At 33.4% G+C, this 21,510-nt stretch overlaps 2 protein-coding genes across 2 annotated transcripts; one reads left to right on the plus strand and one right to left on the minus strand.

Annotated features, from left to right (window-relative positions):
- The first annotated feature begins 13,484 nt into the window (after nucleotides 1–13,484).
- LOC131162590 (uncharacterized) lies at nucleotides 13,485–14,063 on the plus strand. Its single transcript, XM_058119203.1, has 2 exons — nucleotides 13,485–13,734; nucleotides 13,897–14,063. Exons 1-2 carry the CDS (start codon nucleotides 13,485–13,487, stop codon nucleotides 14,061–14,063), a joined length of 417 nt encoding a protein of 138 aa, XP_057975186.1.
- Nucleotides 14,064–17,255: 3,192 nt separating this feature from the next.
- On the minus strand, nucleotides 17,256–21,098 carry LOC131161730 (probable mediator of RNA polymerase II transcription subunit 26c). The gene is made up of 9 exons (XM_058117695.1): nucleotides 20,225–21,098; nucleotides 19,957–20,025; nucleotides 19,801–19,883; nucleotides 19,637–19,710; nucleotides 19,459–19,517; nucleotides 19,344–19,377; nucleotides 19,154–19,236; nucleotides 18,955–19,048; nucleotides 17,256–17,839 (listed from the first exon to the last, which is right to left on the minus strand). Exons 1-9 carry the CDS (start codon nucleotides 20,630–20,632, stop codon nucleotides 17,733–17,735), a joined length of 1,011 nt encoding a protein of 336 aa, XP_057973678.1. The 5' UTR covers nucleotides 20,633–21,098; the 3' UTR covers nucleotides 17,256–17,732.
- Nucleotides 21,099–21,510: the final 412 nt, after the last annotated feature.

The following is a 21,510-nucleotide window of genomic DNA, read 5'->3' on the forward strand; positions in this document are numbered from 1 at the left end:
CCAATCTAGTTTTCTTTTTAGACATCTTTGTTAACATTTTATGGGCCTTAACAAATCCCTTTTTTAATTCCTTATAAGATGGAATATTATCATTATCAGATTCATCATAAGATTCACTACTAGAATTATCATAATATGTATCACAAGATGTATCACAATCATTGCATGAATCATTTTAAGAATTAGAAGGAGAGGAGTGTACCTCTTCATCGATTAATGCAACTAGGCTACAATTTTCCACTACATGATCATTTGAGCATGAATCTTCCCAAGGGGTAGACTTCTTTTCTTTGGTCTCTCCAAATCTCCTATCGAGTTTGTCCCATATCTCCTTAGCACTTTGACATGACTTAATTTCATGAAAAGCATTAGCATCTAAAGCAATAAATAGCATATTCATGGCACTAAAATTTACTTGCATAAATTCCATGTCATTTTTATTAAACTCATTTTCTAACTTTGGAATTTCAACATTATTGACAATTTTCATGAGTACAAAATTCCCTTGAGCAATTACTCTCCAAGTCCTCCAATCCATTGATTTGATAAAAATAGTCATTCTTAGTTTCCAATCAGAGAAATTTTCACCATAAAACATTGGAGGGCTTGTAGAGAATTTTCCCACACCGAATGGGGATACACCAAAATAAGCCATCGTGATCTTTTTACAAAAACGTTTAAGTCTATGTAACGAGGCTCTGATACTAACTGTTAATTTAGGTGTAATCCGAAGAGGAGGGTGAATTGGATATTTTAAAAATTACTTTAGTATTTCAATCCTTAATTGAAAACCTAAACATACAAGCACAAATGTGGATACATACCAATTTCAATATTATACAACTTAATTGATTTAATTAGTGGATATCTCAATTAATTCAAAATTACCCATATATTCTCACGTATTTTAGATATTCATATGTACCAATATTTAAAAACACACACAACAAATATAATATGAATATAATTGTGGAAATGTAAAAAGATAGATAGAAAGAGAGAGAGAGAGAGAGAGAGAGAGAGAGAGAGAGAGAGAGAGAGAGAGAGAGAGAGAGAGAGAGCACAGACACCAAATTTTTAACGAGGTTCGGCCAAACCCGGCCTACGTCCTTGCCTTGGGCAAACCACCCAAGGATTCCACTAATCCCGCTTCTTTAACTGGGACAGAGCTTCCTGTTACAAACCCACTGCTTACAAGAGGCACTGTTTCCTCCTACTCCACTACTTACAAGTGACATAACTTCCTCCTACTCTGCTGCTTACAAGAGGCGTAGCTCCCTCCTTCCCGATTCACAGCCCGAACCGTTAATACAATAGTTGAATGAAATTCTTGAACACTCAGATACTTCTCACAAGCAAATGAGTACAATAAAATTCCTAAAACACATTCATAGGATATAACTTGAAGCTCAATGAATGTATGTGATGATTTCAATAATAATCAAATATATGATCTTTGTATGTAAAAATATGTATGCTGAGTTTTCTCAAAGATCTACACCCAATGCAATATATCTCCAAAAAATTGATTTTTCAAATAATATGTGTTGGAGATCTAAGGTTTTAGTTCAAATCACTTTATGCAAGAATACCAAATAAGATCCTTAAAAAATCTTGAATACTATGCAGATCTAAGTTCTTGCTATCAAATAACTCGTAAGATTAAATCTTTGAATAAAAAATATGACGTTGAATGTCTTAAAGATTTAAACAATATTTTTTGAACACTTTTTGCACTAATGAAATAGATCTCTTTAGATTAAAATATAACTTTGAATATCACAAGGATTCAAAACTTTAGAATACTATTCCTAAAAGATTTTTCAAATAAATAATTATGGGAAAAAAAGTTTCTTGCTCCCAAAAAGAGTTTTAGATAAACGAATAATGGAGAAGGCGGCCATTTAATAAAGAATTGAAAGTGCAATAAAATATTTTTTCAAACCTCAAGATGAAACCAGATTTAACAGAAGTTGTGCGTGTATTTGCTCAAATCTTGAATATGCGAATGCCTAGATAAATGTGACTTCTTTGAAGTGCAAGCATCGATTCTTAGCAATATGTTCAAAGCTTTCAAGAGATAGGCAAAAAGTGGTGCTCTAGGGTTTAGAGATTGTTTTTATAAGTGTTCTCGGCCCTAGATTAAATCATAGCCATTGCATCATTTAAAAATAAGTATTTTCGTCTGTGTCTGCACTAAAACGTAAATCAGCGTCCCGATCTTCTTCAACGAATGGGTACGTTCATTGATGATTGTACAACACTCGTTCGTAAACGAGGCTATAAGTTCGTCGACGAGAGCACTGTCTGAACTTTTTGGTCTCTCAGTAATTTTTTGTCGACGAGAGAAAACTATTCATCACCGAGTGGCTTTCATGCATTCGTCGACGAGGCCATGTGGTTCGTTGACGAGGCCTCTAAAATTTGCCTCTAAAAATTCATTCAATCTAGAACTAATGTAACTGTATTTTTCATGAAATGCATGAGTCCTAAGGTTTGTCTAGGGTATATTTGAGTTTCAAATTATATCATATGAAATATGTGAATACATTCAGTTCTAAATACCTATTCCCGTTGAAGATATTGAGTATGAAGCTTGCTTCTTCATCCTTTTATTCTTCTAGATCCATGGATTGAGCCAAGTGGTATGTTCTCTAGATTCATCGTGGCTTCCATATCAGCTTACCATTTGTATCATCCGTGCGTGCTAAATAATAATCCTGCTAAAAGGCTCAAAGCACAGATGAGATAATTATATTTTGTCATTATCAAAATGAGGTCGGACTCAAAAAGTCAACAAAGAAAATATATATGTATATAATTTCAAGATTATGGAACTATGAATGTCGTGGGCATGAGTTAGAATTAGTAGACGAGCCTAAATTGTCAAGTAAGGGAAATATGCTATGCCGGTTAAATTTGGAATTTTTATCAGTAAAGTATATGTAGTCTATTATATGTATTTCATATGGTTACAAATATTAAATTATATGATTTTCATGATTATTATTCAGGTCATAAATTATCTTTATTATTAGAAAATACCGATTTCAGAATATGGGTTATTTATTTATTTAGTTGTGTGGCATGAGTTAATGTCATATCAGTATAGATTTTACACAACTTTCAGTAAAACATGATTTACAGTATATGTATAGAAATATATTTAACTGCATTTTTCAGAATACCATGATATTCAGATTTCAGAACCATAACATTTAGATGTTCAGTTATTCAGATATTATAGTATATTCAGATCAGCTTATATATTGTTATGGTTATTTCAGTTATTTCATAATCATGGTAAAAAAAAAAAAAATAGTAAAACATATATATAGAATATTATTATACAGTATTAGATCCCTAATGAATCAGTTCAGTTCAGATTCAGTTAGCAGAGCACAGTAGCGTAGCTATTTCAGTTCAAAGTGCAACCATACGTCTCAAATAGAGTATGGTCTAGCCGATTGTGCCGGGTAGTGTAGAGGCTCCCTGGAGTCCAGACCAAGTGGAGCTGGCCTTTCATCCTGCAGGCATGCTTATGCATATAGTTAGATTGGCTCTGATAGGCCAACCAGTGTTTAGTCCTGCCTACGGACCGCACAACCAGTCATGAAGGGTAATCATGACATACTGTCTTCTAGGGAAATGTCACAGTTATTTACATACAGATTTACTAAATAACAGCAGATGTACTATAATATTAGAAGTATGGTTAGATAGAAAGCTCAGATATTACTGATGTATTTTAAGCCACATAGGTGTGAGTTTAATAATCTAAATAATTAAGCGAAGTAAATCTCTCCACCTGAGGGCTTACTGAGTAAGGTGAGTGTCCTGATATGTATTAGATGTAGCCATATCTGGATGCATAACGTATTAGGGCTGAGGGAAACTACTTGTATGAGCGGGTAGACTTCCCTATTCTCGTGAACTTCACTCATAAACATGGGTTGCGTGCGAATAAGATTGGAATGGAATTAAAAGTTTATAAAATCTTGTATATTATATCTATATGATTATGAGTATATATATATTGGTATATTATTTATGTAAGCTCATTTTCCATACACTAGTAATAGCATATTTCTTCTTACTAAGAGTTGTCTCATCCTAGTAATTTAATATTTTTCAGGTGAACCAACTAGACAAACAAGTTAGACTCGGAGATAGAGAGATTATTATTGCTACCCTATCAGAAAGGTGAGTATTTTTTGGGATGTATTATTAGTAGATTAGGAGATCTAGTGGAGTACACTAGAGAGATGTATATATGTAATCATGTTTTGGGAAAATACTGAATTCTGGTATTGTAATTATGGATGTATGATTTTATATTTTCCGCTGCATAGGTATGTTATTTTGTATGCAGGACTTCCTCGGTGCCCAACTAGGGCCTGAGATGATATAATAGATATTATAGGGGTTTCAAAGTAATTTTGTTAAATATATGAGAAAAAATGGTATGAATTTTGGGTTGTTACAACAACCAACTACCTTGAGCTAAAAGTTGCTAAAGTGCGGCAAATTATTTTTTGATTGATTACTTTAAGTTGTTGATTGGTTGGTTGATTGTTTAAGTTTTGTTTATTTGTGTTGTGATTGGTTAGTGGATTGATTAAAAAGCTTTGTTGTGTGTTTGATAAAATAACAAGCGGTTCAAGAATTCATAAAAAGAACTAAAATATTTAATAACCCAATTCACCCCTCTTGGGCTAACTCCTTCAATTGGTATCAGAGCCGTGTTATAACAAATCTTAAATAGTAGTTTTATAAAAATCTACATGGCACACGTAGGAGTAGCTCCCTTTGGAGAGGGTCAATTCTCCACCAGACAACCAATCTTTTGTGGAGTCAACTACACCTTTTGGAAACAACGAATGAGAATTTATCTCCAAACCATGGATTAGAAAGCTTGGAAGGTTGTCATACATGGTGACTTAATTCCTACAAAACTAGTGGATGGAAAAGAAGTTCTTAAGGAAGAAAAAGACATGACTGAAATTGATTATAAGATGTTACAAGTAAACTATAGTGTTATTAATGTCTTATATTGTTCCCTTGACATAAATGAGTTCAATAGAGTCATGGCTTGCAAAATAGCAAAAGAAATATGGGACAAAGTAGAAGTAACTTATGAAGGTACCATTGATGTAAAAGATAATAGAATTGACATGCTTACTAGTGAATATGAAGCTTTTAGAATGAACCCAGATAAATCTATCACAAGAATGTATACTAGGTTCACTCATATCATAAACTCCCTTAATGCCTTAGGAAAGAATTACTCAACTTATGGAATGATTCAAAAAATCCTTAGAGGTCTTCCACCCATTTGGGAACCTAAAGCCACAACTATTACGGAAGGAAGAAACCTTAAGAATATCTCTCTAGATGAACTTATTGGATCTCTTCTCACCTATGAGATAGCTATGAATGAAAAAAAATGCTAAAAACAAGAATAAAAAATCTATAGCCCTTAAGGCAGCAAAAGAAAGTTCTAGTGAAGAAGAGGAAGATACAAGTGACTTAGATGATGAAGAACTAGCATTCACTACTAAGAGGTTTGGAGAATTCTTTAAAAGAAGCAAGAAGTTTTCTAGAAAGTTTAAATGGCCAAAAATTGAAAAAGGAGAAACTAGTAAAAAGGAAAATAAGAAAGAACCCCCTACTTGTTACAATTATAAAAAGGTTGGACATATTAAACCCGATTGTCCACAACTCAAAACGGATGCCAAAAAGAAGAAAAAGAAGGCGATGAAAGCTACTTGGGATGATATTAGTTCAAGTGAATCAGAGAACGAATCGAGTGAACAAAAAGTGGCCAACATATGCTTCATGGCACACGATGATGAGGTAAATTCCTACTACAATTCATCCAATGAATCAAGTGATAGTTCGTGTAGTGATTCTTGTGATAGTATGCCATCATACAAAGAAATGCAAGCTGAACTTTTTGCTTTACACAATAGATTTGTAAAAGTCACAAAAAGGAACATTGCTTTAAAAGAACAAAATGAATTACTCAAAAATCAACTTGATACATAAAAATCAGCTGAAAAAGAAAAAGAATCGCATATTAATGAACTTATAAAGAAGATAAATGACTTATCTCATGAGATAGCTAAATTACAAGTGAATGGTTAAAGTAAGAAAGAACTAGAAATAAAGGACCTTAGCGACAAAATTGAAGACAAAGAGAAAATCACATACAATTTTACTAAAGGAATGGAGAACTTTGAAAAGTTGTTAGGTAAACAAAAGATGTCCTTAGACAAAGAAGGAATTGGATTTAATAGAATTGAGAACAAAAAGAAAAAGGGTCTTTATATGGGATATTTTGTCAAAGAATCAAAATACTATGCAAGCACATCCTCAAACAACATCTATCAACACACTACATGTTTTTTATGTAACAAAAAGGGACACATTAAATTTGATTGTCCATTTAAAAGAAAGAATGTAAAAGTAAAGAAAGTATGAAAAATTAAAGAAAACAAAAATGAATAAAAGAAGTCTAAGAAAGTTTGGATTCCTAAAAGTAACACATTAAATCCTTCTTGTAGGTTTGCCTTAGGACAACCAAATTAAAAGCCAAATAGTACTTGGACAGTGGGTGTTCTAGGCACATGACCGGAGATAGATCCAAATTCACCACACTCATGCTAAAAGATGATGGATACGTCACTTTTGGAGACAATGCTAAGGGCAAAATCATTGGGATTGGTAAGATAGGTAAAGAACCTTCCCTTACTATTGATGATGTGTTATTAGTAGAATGGCTAAAGCATAATCTCTTAAGCTTAAGCCCATTAAGTGACAATGGGTTTGATGTAACCTTTAAACAAGATAAATGTGTTGTTGAAAATAGAGAAAAACATAATGTTCTCTTCACCACTCAAAGAATTGATAATGTATATTGCATAAACTTTGAAAAGATGAAATCTCAAAATATCACATGCTTAGTAACTATGAATGAGGCTAGTTGGTTATGGCATAGAAGACTAGGACACGCTAGTATGGACCTATTATCAAGATTAGCTAAAAAGAACTTAGTTAGAGGACTTCTAAGTACAAAATTTATTAAAGATGAAATATGTGATGCTTGTCAATTTGGAAAACAAACTAAATCCAGCTTTAAGAAGAAGAAACATATCTCCACTAGCAAGCCCGTATAGCTTATTCACCTAGATTTGTTTAGACCGACTAGGACACAAAGTCTAAGAGGAAAGCAATATGCCTTCGTCATCGTTGATGACTACTCTAGGTTTACCTATGTACTCTTCTTAGCCTCAAAGGATAAAACATGCAATATGTTAGTAAACTTATGTAAAAGACTTTAACATGAAAATTTTATGACATTTTGAACATAAGAAGTGATCAAGGAAGAGAATTCAATAAAAAAGATATTGAAAATTTCTGCAATGAACATGGAATTAGACATAACTTTTCAGCACCTAGAACTCCACAACAAAATGGAGTTGTAGAAAGAAAGAATAGAACCCTTCAAGAAATGGCTATGACAATGTTAAACAAAAACAAACTACCTAAATACTTTTGGGCTGAAGCTGTTAACACTGCATATTTTGTGATAAATAGAGTGTCTATAAGATCGAGTTTAAATAAAAATCCCCACGAATTATGGAAAGGAAGAAGACCCAATATAGCTTACTTTCATGTATTTGGATGTAAGTGCTTTGTGCTTAATGACAAAGATGACTTAGGGAAATTTGATGCTAAGTCGGATGAGGGTATTTTCCTAGGATATGCAGTAAATAGAGCATATAGAATCTACAATAAGAGAACACTCACAATTATTGAATCAATCCATGTAACGTTTGATGAAGCTAATCCTTATACTAAAACAAGTCAAATTGAAGAGAAAGATGATTCTTTACAAAAACTAGAAAATTTAGATATTGAAGAAGTCAAAGAAAAAGAAGAGAATAATGAAGAAACTCCAAAAGATAATCCTAAAGAAAATTATGAATTGCCAAGGGAATGGAAATATGTAAGAAATCGCCCCAAAGATCAAATAATAAGAGAACCTATTAGAGGAGTAGCTACTAGATCATCATTGAAAAACCTATGTAATCACTATGCATTCCTATCTCAAGATGAACCCAAAAATATTGAAGAAGCTCTAAATGATGATTCATGGATAATAGCTATGCAAGAAGAACTGCATCAATTCGAAAGAAGTAGAGAATGGAAACTAGTTCTAAGGCCCGATGATCACTCAATAATAGGAACAAAATGGGTTTTTAGGAACAAAAAGGATGAAAGTGGAATAGTTGTAAGAAATAAGGCAAGACTTGTTGCACAAGGATACAATCAAGAGGAAGGAATAGACTACAATGAGACTTTTGCTCCCGTAGCAATAATGGAAGCCATAAGAATGTTTTTAGCATATGCCTCACGTAACAAATTCAAATTATATCAAATGGATGTAAAAAGTTCCTTCTTAAATGGTTTCATAAATGAAGAAGTATATGTAACACAACCACCGGGCTTTGAAGACATTTAGTATCCTAACCATGTATTTAAATTAACTAAGGCCTTATATGGTTTGAAACAAGCCCCTAGGGCTTGGTATGAAAGATTAAGTGGATTTTTATTAGAAAATAGATTTTCTAAAGGAAAAAGTAGATAGTATGTTGTTTATTAAAACTAAGAAGAAAGACATGCTTATTATCCAAATCTATGTGGATGACATCATATTTGGTGCAATGAATGAAAACTTATCTAAGGAATTTGCAAAATGTATGCAAAATGAGTTTGAAATAAGCATGATGGGAGAATTAAACTACTTCCTTGGACTACAAATTAAGCAAGCCAAAAATGGAACTTTTATAAATCAATCTAAATATATAAAAGACATGTTGAAGAAATTTTGATATGGAAGGAAGTAAGCCCATAGGAACTCCCATGAGTACCTCAATAAACCTTGATAAGGATGAAAAAGGAAAACTAGTAGATATGAAATATTATCGAGGCATGATAAGAAGCTTGTTATATTTGACATCAAGTAGACCAGACATAATGCTTAGCGTATATATGTGCGCTTGATTTCAATCCGCTCCCAAAGAATCACATCAAATAGCTGTTAAAAGAACACTAAGATACTTGATAGGAACTCTAGACCTAGGATTATGGTATCCTAAGGACACTAGTTTTGAAATGATCAGTTACTTAGATGCGGACTATGCAGGTTGTAAAATCGATTAAAAAAAAAGTTTAAGTGGGACTTGTCACTACCTAGGACGGTCTTTTGTCTCTTGGTTCTCCAAGAAACAAAGCTTTATCCATAGATGAAGTTGAGTATGTAGCAGATGGGAGTTGTTGTGCACAAACCCTATACATAAAACACCAACTAAAAGACTATAATTTAGAATATACAACAATTCCAATCAAGTATGATAATACAAGTGCTACAAATATATCCAAAAAACCTATATCACATTCAAGAACAAAACATATTTATATAAGACACCACTTTTTAAGAGATCATGTTCAAAAAAAAGATATATCACTTAAATTTATTAATACAAATGATCAATGGGTGGACATATTTACAAAACCTCTTTCCGAAAAAAGATTTATATCCATAAGAAGAGAACTTGGATTATTACATAGTATGGAAGTGATTTAGGAAGTATTCAGAATAAAAGGAGAAAGAATCTTGAAAATTTTCAAACTTCAGTCAACAAAGCTTGGAAGCTCAGAAGACTGAACACTGTAACATTGAAGGTTCAAATGACTGAACCTAGACTTTAGTCTTCTGAGATGCTATTGCCTGTTCAGTTTCCTATTATGAAAATCTTCAGAAAACTGAACTTAATATTTAGTGCAAAGACCCGAAAAATTAAAATGATTGAAATAATAAAGATAAAAATAGATAAAATAACAAATAAATAAATAAAAGGAATGGCATGGAAAAAAAAAAGAAAAAAATATTAAAATTTAAGAAATTAAATTAAATTAAGATAAATTAAATAATTAGTAATTAAATTAAAATTTTATTACATTGGATTTAAAATAAAAAATAAAAACTAATTGAATATATATATATATATATATATATATATATATATATATAAGTAGAAGAAGATAAAAGAAGAAAGAAGAAGAACAGAATAGACACGCCCCTCCCCCCCCTGAAATTTCTTCTGGCCACTTCGTCTGCGTCTCTCTCCTTCTCTCAATTTCTCGATGAATTTGCAGCGGATTGGGAAATGAAAGGGGCCGTTGGATTCCTAGTTCCGCTGCCGACATTTCTATTGGAGCAGATTGGTCGTGAGAACGACTTAGCCACTGCTCCTGGGAAAGGTAATTTTTTCCCATTTTCTCAATTTTGCTTTAAATCTGCTGTTAAATCGGTGATCAGGTACCACCACGTGGTTCTAGTCGTCGTCGTCGTCATTTTGACATAGGTAATTTTTTAATTGAGATTTTCTAGGCCCTACTCCAAAGCATGAGTGAGATTTGAGAAATTTGGAAAATTAGTTAAATTTGCGGGTATAACTGTTAATTGAAAATTATGACTCTAGAAAATATTTGAATAGTATTTTATTTAGGAATAATTAAAATGGAATTAGGGTTTTTGATTCAGGGTTCTGGTGAGCGCCGCAGATGTAATTTTGGGCCTCGCAAGCATAATTTAGAAAATTAAGTGGAAGTGTTAAATATTAGTTTAAATGTTAATTTGAGGTGTCCCTAGGGAAGGCTAGATGGATAGTATTTTGGGGAAATGAATTAATTAATTTGGGAAATTTGGTAATTTGGTTATATTTAAGGGTATATTTATTTATTTAGAATTTATGAGCCTAGAAAATATTAAAATAATATTTTATTCAGGTTTAATTACATGAAACTAGAATTTTTGATTCAGGATCTGAGTGAGCGCCGCAGGTATTTTTTCGAAATCCCTGTCGGTGTAGTTTAAGAATTTAGGTAAGGGGGAAATTTATATATTAAATCAGGTTGGTTTTTCATGAATAAAAAATGACTATGCGTTATTTATGTATATATATATATTTTTTTTTTATGTGGGTTTAAAATGTCAGTTATAAAATTTATGTTTTCTGAGCTTAGGATTGTCAATATAGTTATGTATATGTGAAAGTGAACGAATGAAAGTGAAAAGAATTTTTTGATAAATTAAATAAGAAATGAAATGTATTTTGAGCACATAAATGTTAAATGTGGGTTGGATTATTTTATGAGAAATATGTATGAATTTTACTACTTAATTATGTGGCATGAGAATCTATGCAAATTATATGTTAAATGTATGAGATGTAGGCTAAGTAAGTAAAGCAATGAGAATAAAATATGATATGGACAATGTTGCTTGTGTATATTAAATGCAACCATGTAAAGGTACGTCAGCTGAAAGCCGGGTTAGCAGATTCTAGTACATTTCTATGTGGACTAACTGTAGCAGATTCTAGAGCATTTCTATGTGGACTAACAAATGACGGCTAAAGAGCGGCTGTAGTACAAAGGAATAAAATGAAAATGTTATGAAATGAAATGACAAGGAATGACAATGCAATGAAATGAGATGTAAAATGTGAATGATACAAATGAGAAAGAGTCATTTAAAGTGAAACACAAGGAAATGTTAAGTTATGAACATGAAAGAATGTGAATGATTGAATAATGATGGAAAGAATAATATATTATGATATTAGAAGTATCTATGTATGTAAAACATGTTACGATTGGGCGAGGCATACTCTTCGCCTGAGGGCTTGCTGAGTAAGGCGAGTGGACTAGTAGTTTCAGATATGGCAGTAGCTGCATAACGCACTAGGGCAGAGGGAACCTACTTGTATGGGCAGGTAGAATTCCCTATCCTTAGGGCCTTTGCTGGTAAACTATTGTTGAACTGTGTGAGTACGAGATTAATCTACGACTTGAGAGCTTACTGAGTAAGGTGAGTATTCTGATATGTTTTAATTGTGACCTTAGGGTTACCTAAGTATCAGAGCAGAGAGGTGCTACTTGTATGAGCGGGTAATCACCCATATGCTTGGGTAATCTCGTGGGTTAAATATTTGCATGTGATTGTTTAGGTTCAGAAAACAATTTCAATGTTATATGATGATTTGCAAATGAAATAAAAATGATATCTACTTATCTCATGTTGGCCACACGCTGTTTTAATATGTATGTTTCTTCCCTTACTAAGATGTGTCTCACTCGAATATGATTATTTCTTTTCAGGACATCCTCGAGGTCGGGCTTAGAGAGCTCGAGGGTTGTTAGCCTTTTGAGGATTGTATAAAGAGAAAGGGTATATTTTTATATACTTTGGGGGAATGTAAATATTTATGTTTTAAGTTTTTATGTTTTGAGCCTGTTGAGAATGAAATGGTTGTGAAAATACTAAAATGCTTTTGGAGATGTATGTATATATGGAAATGCAAGTGTTGGATGGATACTTTGGATTATAGATAAAAATTAGTAAACTCCAGTATTATATTATATGGAGATTTTGTTTATGTTTTTCGCTGCGTATGTTATGGATTATGATTTATCAGAGATTTTATCAGGTATAACGCGCTGGACCCTGGTTTAAGGGTTCAGGGCGTTACATTTAGTCTTTTGAAGTCGTAGGGTTTATATATTTAAACACTTAAAAACCCTAACTTCAGCCTTCAGAACCCTATTCTATCACTCATCTGAAGCTCCATCTCTCTGTCCTCTTCGAGTCTCACCTAAAAACTCTTAAATCCAAGGCTCCAAACACGTGTCTACATCACCACCTACGGATTCTAGGGTTTCCCAACTGAGTTTCTGGTTGTTTTGATCTTCAAAAATGCCTCGCACAAAGACAATGGCTAACCAAAATACTTCTTCTAGAAGAGATGACAACAACATTGAATGATGGTTAGTTGCACCTCAAGCCAAGCTTCGCTATTGAGCTTCTTTTCATTCCACCGATCCTATTCCGAGTAAAGTCATAGACACCTCTTTCTTTGATGAAGAATTCCCTGAAATTCTTCCCATGTCTAGGGACTTAGGTTGGCTAAATTTCGTAATCTACCAAGCCAAAGGGATGTTCCCTAATCTCATCACGATTTTTTTATGCCAACATAGATTATGGTGATGGTGTTTTATCAACAGAGGTTCGGGATAAGAAAATTGTTTTAAACCCTCAAATCTTAGCTTCTATTCTAAATATCACTCCAGAAGAATTTGAGTGTCCTACTTTTTCTCAATCCTAGATTTTGGAATAAGACTTCACCCCTAAAGCTTTTTTGCCCCTGGTTATGGAAAATCAACCTGTGTATTTTGGACATCCCCCGTTGTATAAACAACTGAATCATAAAGCCCAAATTCCTTATAAAATTGTTTCATACAACATTATGCCCAAAACTAGCTCTTTTGATCATCTTTCATACGTCGAGTGCTTTGTGTTATGATGTCTCCTTAAAGAAAATAAACTTGATTTGGTTAGTCTAATCTTAAAGTCGATGTGGGCTAAACTAGAAGCAGCTAGGGTGACTCTTTCCTATGGAAGTGCTTTAAACCTCATTTTTGCTCAGCTCAATATCCCTACTCCATCTGAATTGTTCATCAAACGCACACATTATGATCTCTTCAATTCCACCACTTTGAAACAAATGAGCTATGATAAAGGTGATCAAGGTTGGTACTTCAAAGGAGGAAGACCACAACGGGTACCAGCAGCAGCTCCTCCTCCTCCTCTAGCACATGATCAAGGTCCTCCTATAGACACACCTTCTTGGTTTTTGTCCTTTCATATTGACTTCTCCTCCTTTTGGCGGGATATGAGGACAGGACTTCAGAGCCTTCAATAGAAAGTATCATCACTTGATCGGCGCCTCATCCGGATTAAGGAATATCAGTCTAGTTCCTCCTAAGGTGGTGATCCTATGGACACTAGCTCAGCCCCTCGCAGTGATAATGAAGATTCTAAGGAGGGAAGTGAGGATGATGATGAAGAGGAGGAAATAAATGAAGAAGAGGAAGGTGCTAAGGAAGAAGAAGAAGATGAGGAGGAAGAAGAAAATGATGATGCTGATTGCTAGACTCTTTATGATGTTTTAAGTAGCTGAACTTTAGAACTTTTTGGATGTATTAAGTACTCTTGATGTAAAACACTTTGTTTGTTTGTTGCTTTGCTTGTATTTTCTTTTCTTGACTATGCTTGTAATGATTTTTTGCTTGTCTTATGACTTTTTGCTTCTATCCCTCGATTCTTTTTGAATGATATCAAAGGGGGAGGGAATACTGTAAGCAAAGATAAATTATAGTATGCAAAGATGAATTATATGGCAAATATGAATTTTGAGTATTTTGAGCAACATATGGATTGCGAAACAAATTTTAAGATGTTAAAGCATATGTTAAAATATGAAACATGAATGAATGTTAAAACTGAATATTAGAGGAATATGAAAGAATAAGAAACATACTACACATGTTATATTGAAATATAATGGATTGTGTGTATTCATAAGCTTGATATACTTGTTTGGTGTTCATATACTTAAATTGTGATCTTTTTTAAACTTTTTCATATTTAATATTATCACTTTTCAAAATTGTTAAAAGGAATGCTTATTGTAAGGGGGAGCCTTTCCAAAGGAACCCTCATCTTTGCTCCTTGTTTGTCATCATCAAAAAGGGAGAATAACATGGCTTTTCAATTTTTTTTTTCATGATAACAAATAAAGGATAATTTAACATGTGTTGTTTAAGTGATGATGTTTCAGGATTGCTTATAGACCAAGTTCAAAAGAAAGAAAAGCAAATGAAAAGTTCAAAGATTACTTGGGACTTTAAAGCTACATTCATATTCATATTGATCCAAAGATAGCTCAAGTAACACCAAAAAGATGAGAGTATGTGGAAATCAAAAGCTGACTCAAGCTCAAGTCAAAAGGAACTCAAAGCAAACATACCATGGAAGACTTCAAGCTTAGAGTTTTAGGCTTTAAGACATATGATGTAAGTACTTCATGTTTAAATATCTCATGAAATATTTTGAAACTCGTTAGGGGTAATTATGGACTTAGAGACCTCATTTTAAAATCCTGAAAAATGTTTTATGAGAAATCAAAGTAAGAGAGTAAAAAGTTTTTGTTCAAAACAAAACTAAAAAACTAAAATATGGTATGCCCAGACAACTAAAGTGCAAGTCAAGAAGACTGAAGAATTGCTTAAGAAGATTGAAGATTTAGTTCAGTCTACTAAAGAATTTTTTTACTGAAGAATTAGTTCAATCTGCTGAAGAATTTTCTATTGGAATATAGCTGAGGCAGTACACCCTTAGAAGACTGAACCCAACACTTCAGTCTACTGAACACTGTTAACAACTATTTTTTTTTTTTTTTTTTTTATAAATATTTTAAAATTCAAATAAAGGTTTCTTGGGCCCCAAATTTTAGGAAAATTTGGGAAATACTCCAAGTAATTTTGGGCAACATGAAATTACTTTTAGAAGCCTATAAATACATGGTTTTAGCAAATTAAACTCACCAAGAAATTGAAAAATCTATTTCAAAGCTGAAAGCACACTTGCTCTCTCAAAGTTTTCTCTTGCTTTCTATCTTGCAATACTAATTTGTTGAAAATATGAAGTGCTGAAACATCCTACTCTGAGTTCTAATTGCCGATTCTCATCTCAAGAAGGAACTTGGTGAAATCTTACTTGAGTTTCATTCTATTTCAATTTGATATTTGAATATTGAAATATATTAGTGCTTGTAATTTGTACTAATCTGCTCTTGTGAGAGTACTATTGTACATAGGGATTATTTCTTATTTTCTTGTAGTGTATTGACGATTCCAAGTTGTTAGATCGTTGGACCAAGCGTGTGGTATCATTTGGAGAGAGATCTCTACCTTTAAAGAGGGAATTATAACGGTTTGCTCCGCCCGAAAAGGAGTGCTTTAGTGGAAAACTTGGGTAGTATTAGCCCAAGGCGAGGACGTAGGCTGGGGATAAGCCGAACCTCGTACAAAATCTTAGTGTCTCTCTTTCCCTTCTCTTTATTTTCAGCACATATACATATATATTGTGTGTGTACACAAAGTGCAGGTTGCAGAGATTAAAAACTAGGATTAAAGAAGATTCTTAATATAAGAAAGTACGTTTTGATTAAACTTTTGCAGAAACCCAAAAGGGAGTACGTTGTTTAATCGTTTGTGAAAATCTTAATTAAGAGAGTGCAAACAAATTTCATTCAATACGGGGCTTACATAAATTCACAGGGCTACAACCAACTACCTTGAGCTGAAAGGTTCTAAAGTACTGCAAATTATTTTTTGATTGGGAATTTTTGATTGATTACTTGTTGTTGATTGGTTGGTTGATTGTTTAAGTTTTGTTTATTTGTGTTGTGATTGGTTAGTGGATTGATTAAAAAGCTTTGGTGTGTGTTTGATAAAATAACAAGTGGTTCAAGATTCATAAAAAGAACTAAAATTTTTAATAACCCAATTCACCCCCCTCTTGGGCTAACTCCTTAACTTTCAGAAACAAAATGAGAATGAAGAAGTAAAATGTTGGAGGATAAGAAAAAATGTGGTTTAGAGGAATAGAGAGATGAACAAAAAGATAAAGAAGAAAGGTTGCATTAATGCAAAGGTAGGGATGATTATTGTTATTCTATTGTTTAACTATATCTTGCTAAGAGAGAAAATAAATTTCTATTAGAATGAGCATGAAGATGAATAATGGTAATAGGAATGAAGAAAACAAGCGATGGAAGAATTAAGAAGTAGAATACAAAAGGGGAAGAAAATGAAAGGAGAGAGAGAGAGAGGGAGAGAGAGAGAGAGAGAGGTAATTACTATTATGTGACTACTAAGTTATTATTTTGCCAAGGGACAATATATTGTTAAAATTGTATTAGTAGGGTAAAGTTGGCAAAAAACCCTTGTATTGTTGTCTTTCTTCTATTTATAGAATGCCAAAAAAATCATTAAACAACAAAAATTTATGTAGAACTTTTTAAAACTTAAAAATACGATGATATTGACAATCAAAGGATAAGGATCACAAGAACATTTTAATAATTTACATGTGCAAATCTCTATAAAATAATCACATGTTTTGTTAGTGTTCACCTTGGCTACTTTTACAATTCAAAACAAGCATCGATTTCTTTTGCCCCTTCAAAAACCGTCTCATGGTTATATAATCTGTCCTCCTAAATAGCTTTATCATCAAGCACTTTTATCAATCATAGATTTATAATTATCATAAGTCAATGTGACAAACAGAAATTTTGTAATTTTAAGCATAGAGAGCTGATATTACAAATACATAACAAATAACATTTTTCGATTTATAGAATATAGCCTACATAATTAAGTCTCAATGGCTATATACACTTGGAACCCCAATTTACTTACCCAAAAACCATAATTTAATCATAGGAATTTAAAGAAAAATAATAATGAACTAGGCTTAGATGCCTATCCTCTTGGTGTTGGGCAACCCACACACCGTTTCCCAACAAAATACATTACAAAGTATGCATCCAGCCAATAATTCATCTTACCCACCCATTGAAGAATGAAGGGAGAAGCTTTGACCTTAGATGTTCCGGGAGCTGCCCATATTTTAATCACAGCCTGTCAACTTTTACTGGTCGTAGAATCTGAAGGCCAAAGGTACGCAGTCGGTCTAATTAACGATTTATTTATTCTGGAATTGTTAACACCAGTCAGTCCTCCCACTGATTGAATCACCAGTGCTTCGCGGTGACGCTGCCTCTGCTCTTCGCAAAAAACGCGTTCTTGGGTTTGGGTATGCTGTGAACGTCCATTACTTGAATGGTCCTCTGCCTTTTGGCTACATAATTAATAACGCATTACAAACAAAGCCAAAATAATAGTCTTATTGATTTGTGGGTCTATTTGGAATATATATATATATATATATATATATATATATATATATATATATAATGAAAAGATGGTTCCTACATATATAATTTAAATTTCAAAAATTATAAAATATTATAATAATATTTAAATTCACAAATGTATTATGAGACATACACTAAATTAATCTTTCACTTATATAAATCTAAACGTTAAAATATTTATTGGAATAATGAGTTTAAAAATCTTAAAAAAGGTTCAGATGTGACAGTCTAACTTATATATGTCCAAGGTAGTCTAAAAAAATACACATAACACGAAAAGTATAACTTTATTATAACTAAATTATGCAATTCGGATTAATCAAAAATTTTACTATGCATCAATGACATATTATGTAAATAATATTTTTTTTATGTTAATAAAACTCAAGCATTTCACTTTTTACCTAAAAAGAAATTAATGCGTAAATTTAAATTTCATTACCTTTTTTGAGAGTATGAATTCGGATTTTAAATCCGAAGGAATGTGAATTTAGATAAAATATCATATAAAATTCATTTAAATTGACACAAACCCAAGTCTATGACTCAAAATACGTACTTTCAGATATTTTTATATATATATATATATATATATATATATATAGATAATTTCTTAAAGTTGAGATGATTATTTTCAACATATGTCATCCCCATAAATTAATTTTTTTTACTTTCACTAAATGTTTGGATAAAATTTAATTTAGATATATATTGAATTTGAAAGTAAAAATGTAAAATTGTATTGAAGTTTATTCTCAAATTCAAATTCAAGATTAAATTGATACTTCTAAATGAAACATTAAAAGATTCAGAAAATTTTCCTTTAATATTTCAATTTATGATAGGTATACATTTCAATTAAGTAGGTCCTAGTTGCTTAATTTTCCTTTATTATTCCAATTTTTTAAAGATATATATACATTTTAATTAAGTAGGTCCCATTTGCTGATGATGCTATATAAATTTTATGCGGTGCCCACTTTCCAAGCAAATTTTTTTCCCGAAAATAACCTAAAAATATGAACCCAGCAGTACTAACCGTTTTCAGCTTCCTGGTAATTTTCATGCAGCCGTTTTCTAGCTGAAGCGAACTTTTCAGAATCTATGAGACTCTCTCTCTCTTCTTTCTCTTTCTGCAGATCATACCCACCGATTTAGGCTCAGCTCATGGAAGCTGCGGACTAATTGGAAACTTAAAATTTTTTAAAAAAAATTTGACCTCTGCCTCTGGCTCGTACCTTTGTAGAAACAGAAGCTGAAACAGAGACTGGTAGGGATTGTGGTGTTCTCCCTTTGTGTTCTGGGTCCCAATTGCGCTTGTCTGAACCATAGATGGAAGCAACTTTACCAAAATGGAAAAAAAGAAAAAAGGAAGATGGACTGTTGTTGCGATGTTTAACTTAATTTGAATCTGATCCAGTTACTTACTCTGTGGATTTGGAGAATACGCAAACTCAGGTACCTGAAAAAAAAAATTCTTCTAAAAAATTTTGCTTATTGAGAATTTGAGATTGGTGATTGAAAGAGAATTGAGTTTTCTCACCTGGCGATGACCATTTTGGGTGCCTTTCGGATGAGTTTCTTGATGAGAGTCTCCAACAGCTGCCACCATTAATGAGCTTTTGTTACCCTTCCCACAACGATTTTCTTTACACTTTCTCAAAGTGTTCAACTAACACAGAAAAAAAGAATTGAGGAATACGTAAAATTTTGATTCTCACCGACGATTACAGAAGCTGTTGATTCCCCCGGCGCGTTCAATCTCACCCATTCGTCAACCAGATCCTTCCATTTCCTGCAAAATCGAATTGAACTGTTTCACTCTACTCGCCATTCTTATTCATTTTAGGTGAATCAAATGAGTTTTTCCCCCATCTGTTTGAACCTGACAAGGTGCTTGACGAGTCTTCGAACTTCGTTCGATGAATGTTTTCGTAATCGGTTCACATGCCTCCCAATATCAGTTTCCTGATAGTAATCAGTATTAGGATATCGATATGAGAGAGAGAGAGAGAGAGAGAGAGAGTTGTTTTGTCTCTACCTTCAGAGCACTGAACGTGATTTCCATGTCTGCTAGACTCAGGAGCAGATCAACCAGAGTATTATCCGACTGAATAAATTTCAGCAAAAATTCAAAGCATAAATTGTACACAAATTAAGTCAACGATTTGTCTAGAATTTTCAAAGAACCGTTTAGTTTTTTTCTATTGACTGAAAGATTTTAGTTGTTAAAAGGAACCAAAGCATTTTCAAAGTGCTAATGACCAAACAAAGGCAAAGCAATATATATGCTCGAGATCGCGAAAGACCTTATCAGGATCATTGAGATGCTGTTTAATGGCGAGGATTTTCCTCTGTTCATCGTCAATAAAGCTTCCGTACTGCTGATGTCCATCCTCATGTTTCTCCCCCGACTCCAGACTCAATGGAGAACCCCCTTTCGCTTCGCAGCCGTTATTCTCCTTCTCTGCCCAAGCTTCCTCTCGCGATTCATGCTTCTCATTTGGAGTTCCATCACTGCTCGTTTTATCGCAATCGAGACCGCAGTACCGGCACCGAGAAACAATCGGCGCGTAAAGCTTCTCCACGATGCGGTCTCTCCGGCACCTAAACTCTCTCTCGTAATCTAACGCCGCCACAGAGATTGCCGTCTCGATCAATGTCCACACATCCACCCCCGAATTCCTCACAACCGACCGGAACTCATGGAAATCCATCACCTGAAGCCAAATCCAGGCTTCGCAAAACCTCCGATCAGCAGAACTCACCCGTCCTCCAGCCACTACCTTGATCAACTCATAATTCGGATCCGGAACTTCTCGTCTTCAGCTTCGGGTCCAAATTACGACGCCTTCCCCTCCGAGATCAAACAAAACTACGACAAATCGCAGGAAACAAACAGAAAACAGTTGAACTCCACGGAACTGCAAAATTACGCAATCAATGTAGATTTTCCCTCCAATTTTCCTGCACTTTCTGATTGAACAAACACGATCAAAGTCGTTGTTCTTACTTGTGTTTGTACTTGAGAAGCAGGGGTTATCAATTTATCAGTCTCTTTCAACGGTGAGCATTTCCTATTCTCATGGGCTCTCATTGTCGCCTAGGCATAGCATATTCTCTTCTTTCTTCTTCTCCTCCTGCCTTCTGGTTGCGGTGGGATGTAAAGGCGCTGTTGTCGATGGATTTTGTCTTCTGTCATAAATTGGGAGATATGCCTATCCAAGAATATCCGGAGGTAATCATTTCCCACTCTCGGTAAGGGCGGGGACTCGTCACGCTCCTACACTTTCAGTCTTCCATTGTTCTGAAAACATGTGGAACGTCGGGCCTTGGCGGCGCGTGGCTGTAGCCATTGCTCGACATGTCAATTGCCGTCATTGTTTAAAGTTGACTTTAGATTCAGTGAGTTCAATCCCTGTTTACCTCTTCTTTTATCCACCTTTTTTTTTTTTTAAAAGTAAAATTCAACAATACCTCCACTCCAAGTCCTATATCTTCAAAAACTAGAACAGAAAAAAAAAATCTCTTCCTTTTATTTAAAAAATAAATAAACCTTCCATTATATAACTATTAATCAATTTAATGATATTAA

This window comes from Malania oleifera, chromosome 8 (genome assembly GCF_029873635.1).
Source record: "Malania oleifera isolate guangnan ecotype guangnan chromosome 8, ASM2987363v1, whole genome shotgun sequence".
NCBI classification, from domain to species: Eukaryota; Viridiplantae; Streptophyta; class Magnoliopsida; order Santalales; family Ximeniaceae; genus Malania; species Malania oleifera.

Excerpts from the sequence above, each read along its gene's own strand:
- LOC131162590 (XM_058119203.1), top strand. The coding sequence starts at position 13,485 with ATGTGGGCTAAACTAGAAGCAGCTAGGGTGACTCTTTCCTATGGAAGT. Across the intron at positions 13,735-13,896 it reads TCCTCTAGCACATGATCAAG|GTGGTGATCCTATGGACACT; the intron begins GTCCTCCTATAG and ends GTTCCTCCTAAG.
- LOC131161730 (XM_058117695.1), bottom strand. The coding sequence starts at position 20,632 with ATGGATTTCCATGAGTTCCGGTCGGTTGTGAGGAATTCGGGGGTGGAT. Across the intron at positions 19,884-19,956 it reads TCACGTTCAGTGCTCTGAAG|GAAACTGATATTGGGAGGCA; the intron begins GTAGAGACAAAA and ends GATTACTATCAG. Across the intron at positions 19,711-19,800 it reads CTCGTCAAGCACCTTGTCAG|GAAATGGAAGGATCTGGTTG; the intron begins GTTCAAACAGAT and ends TCGATTTTGCAG.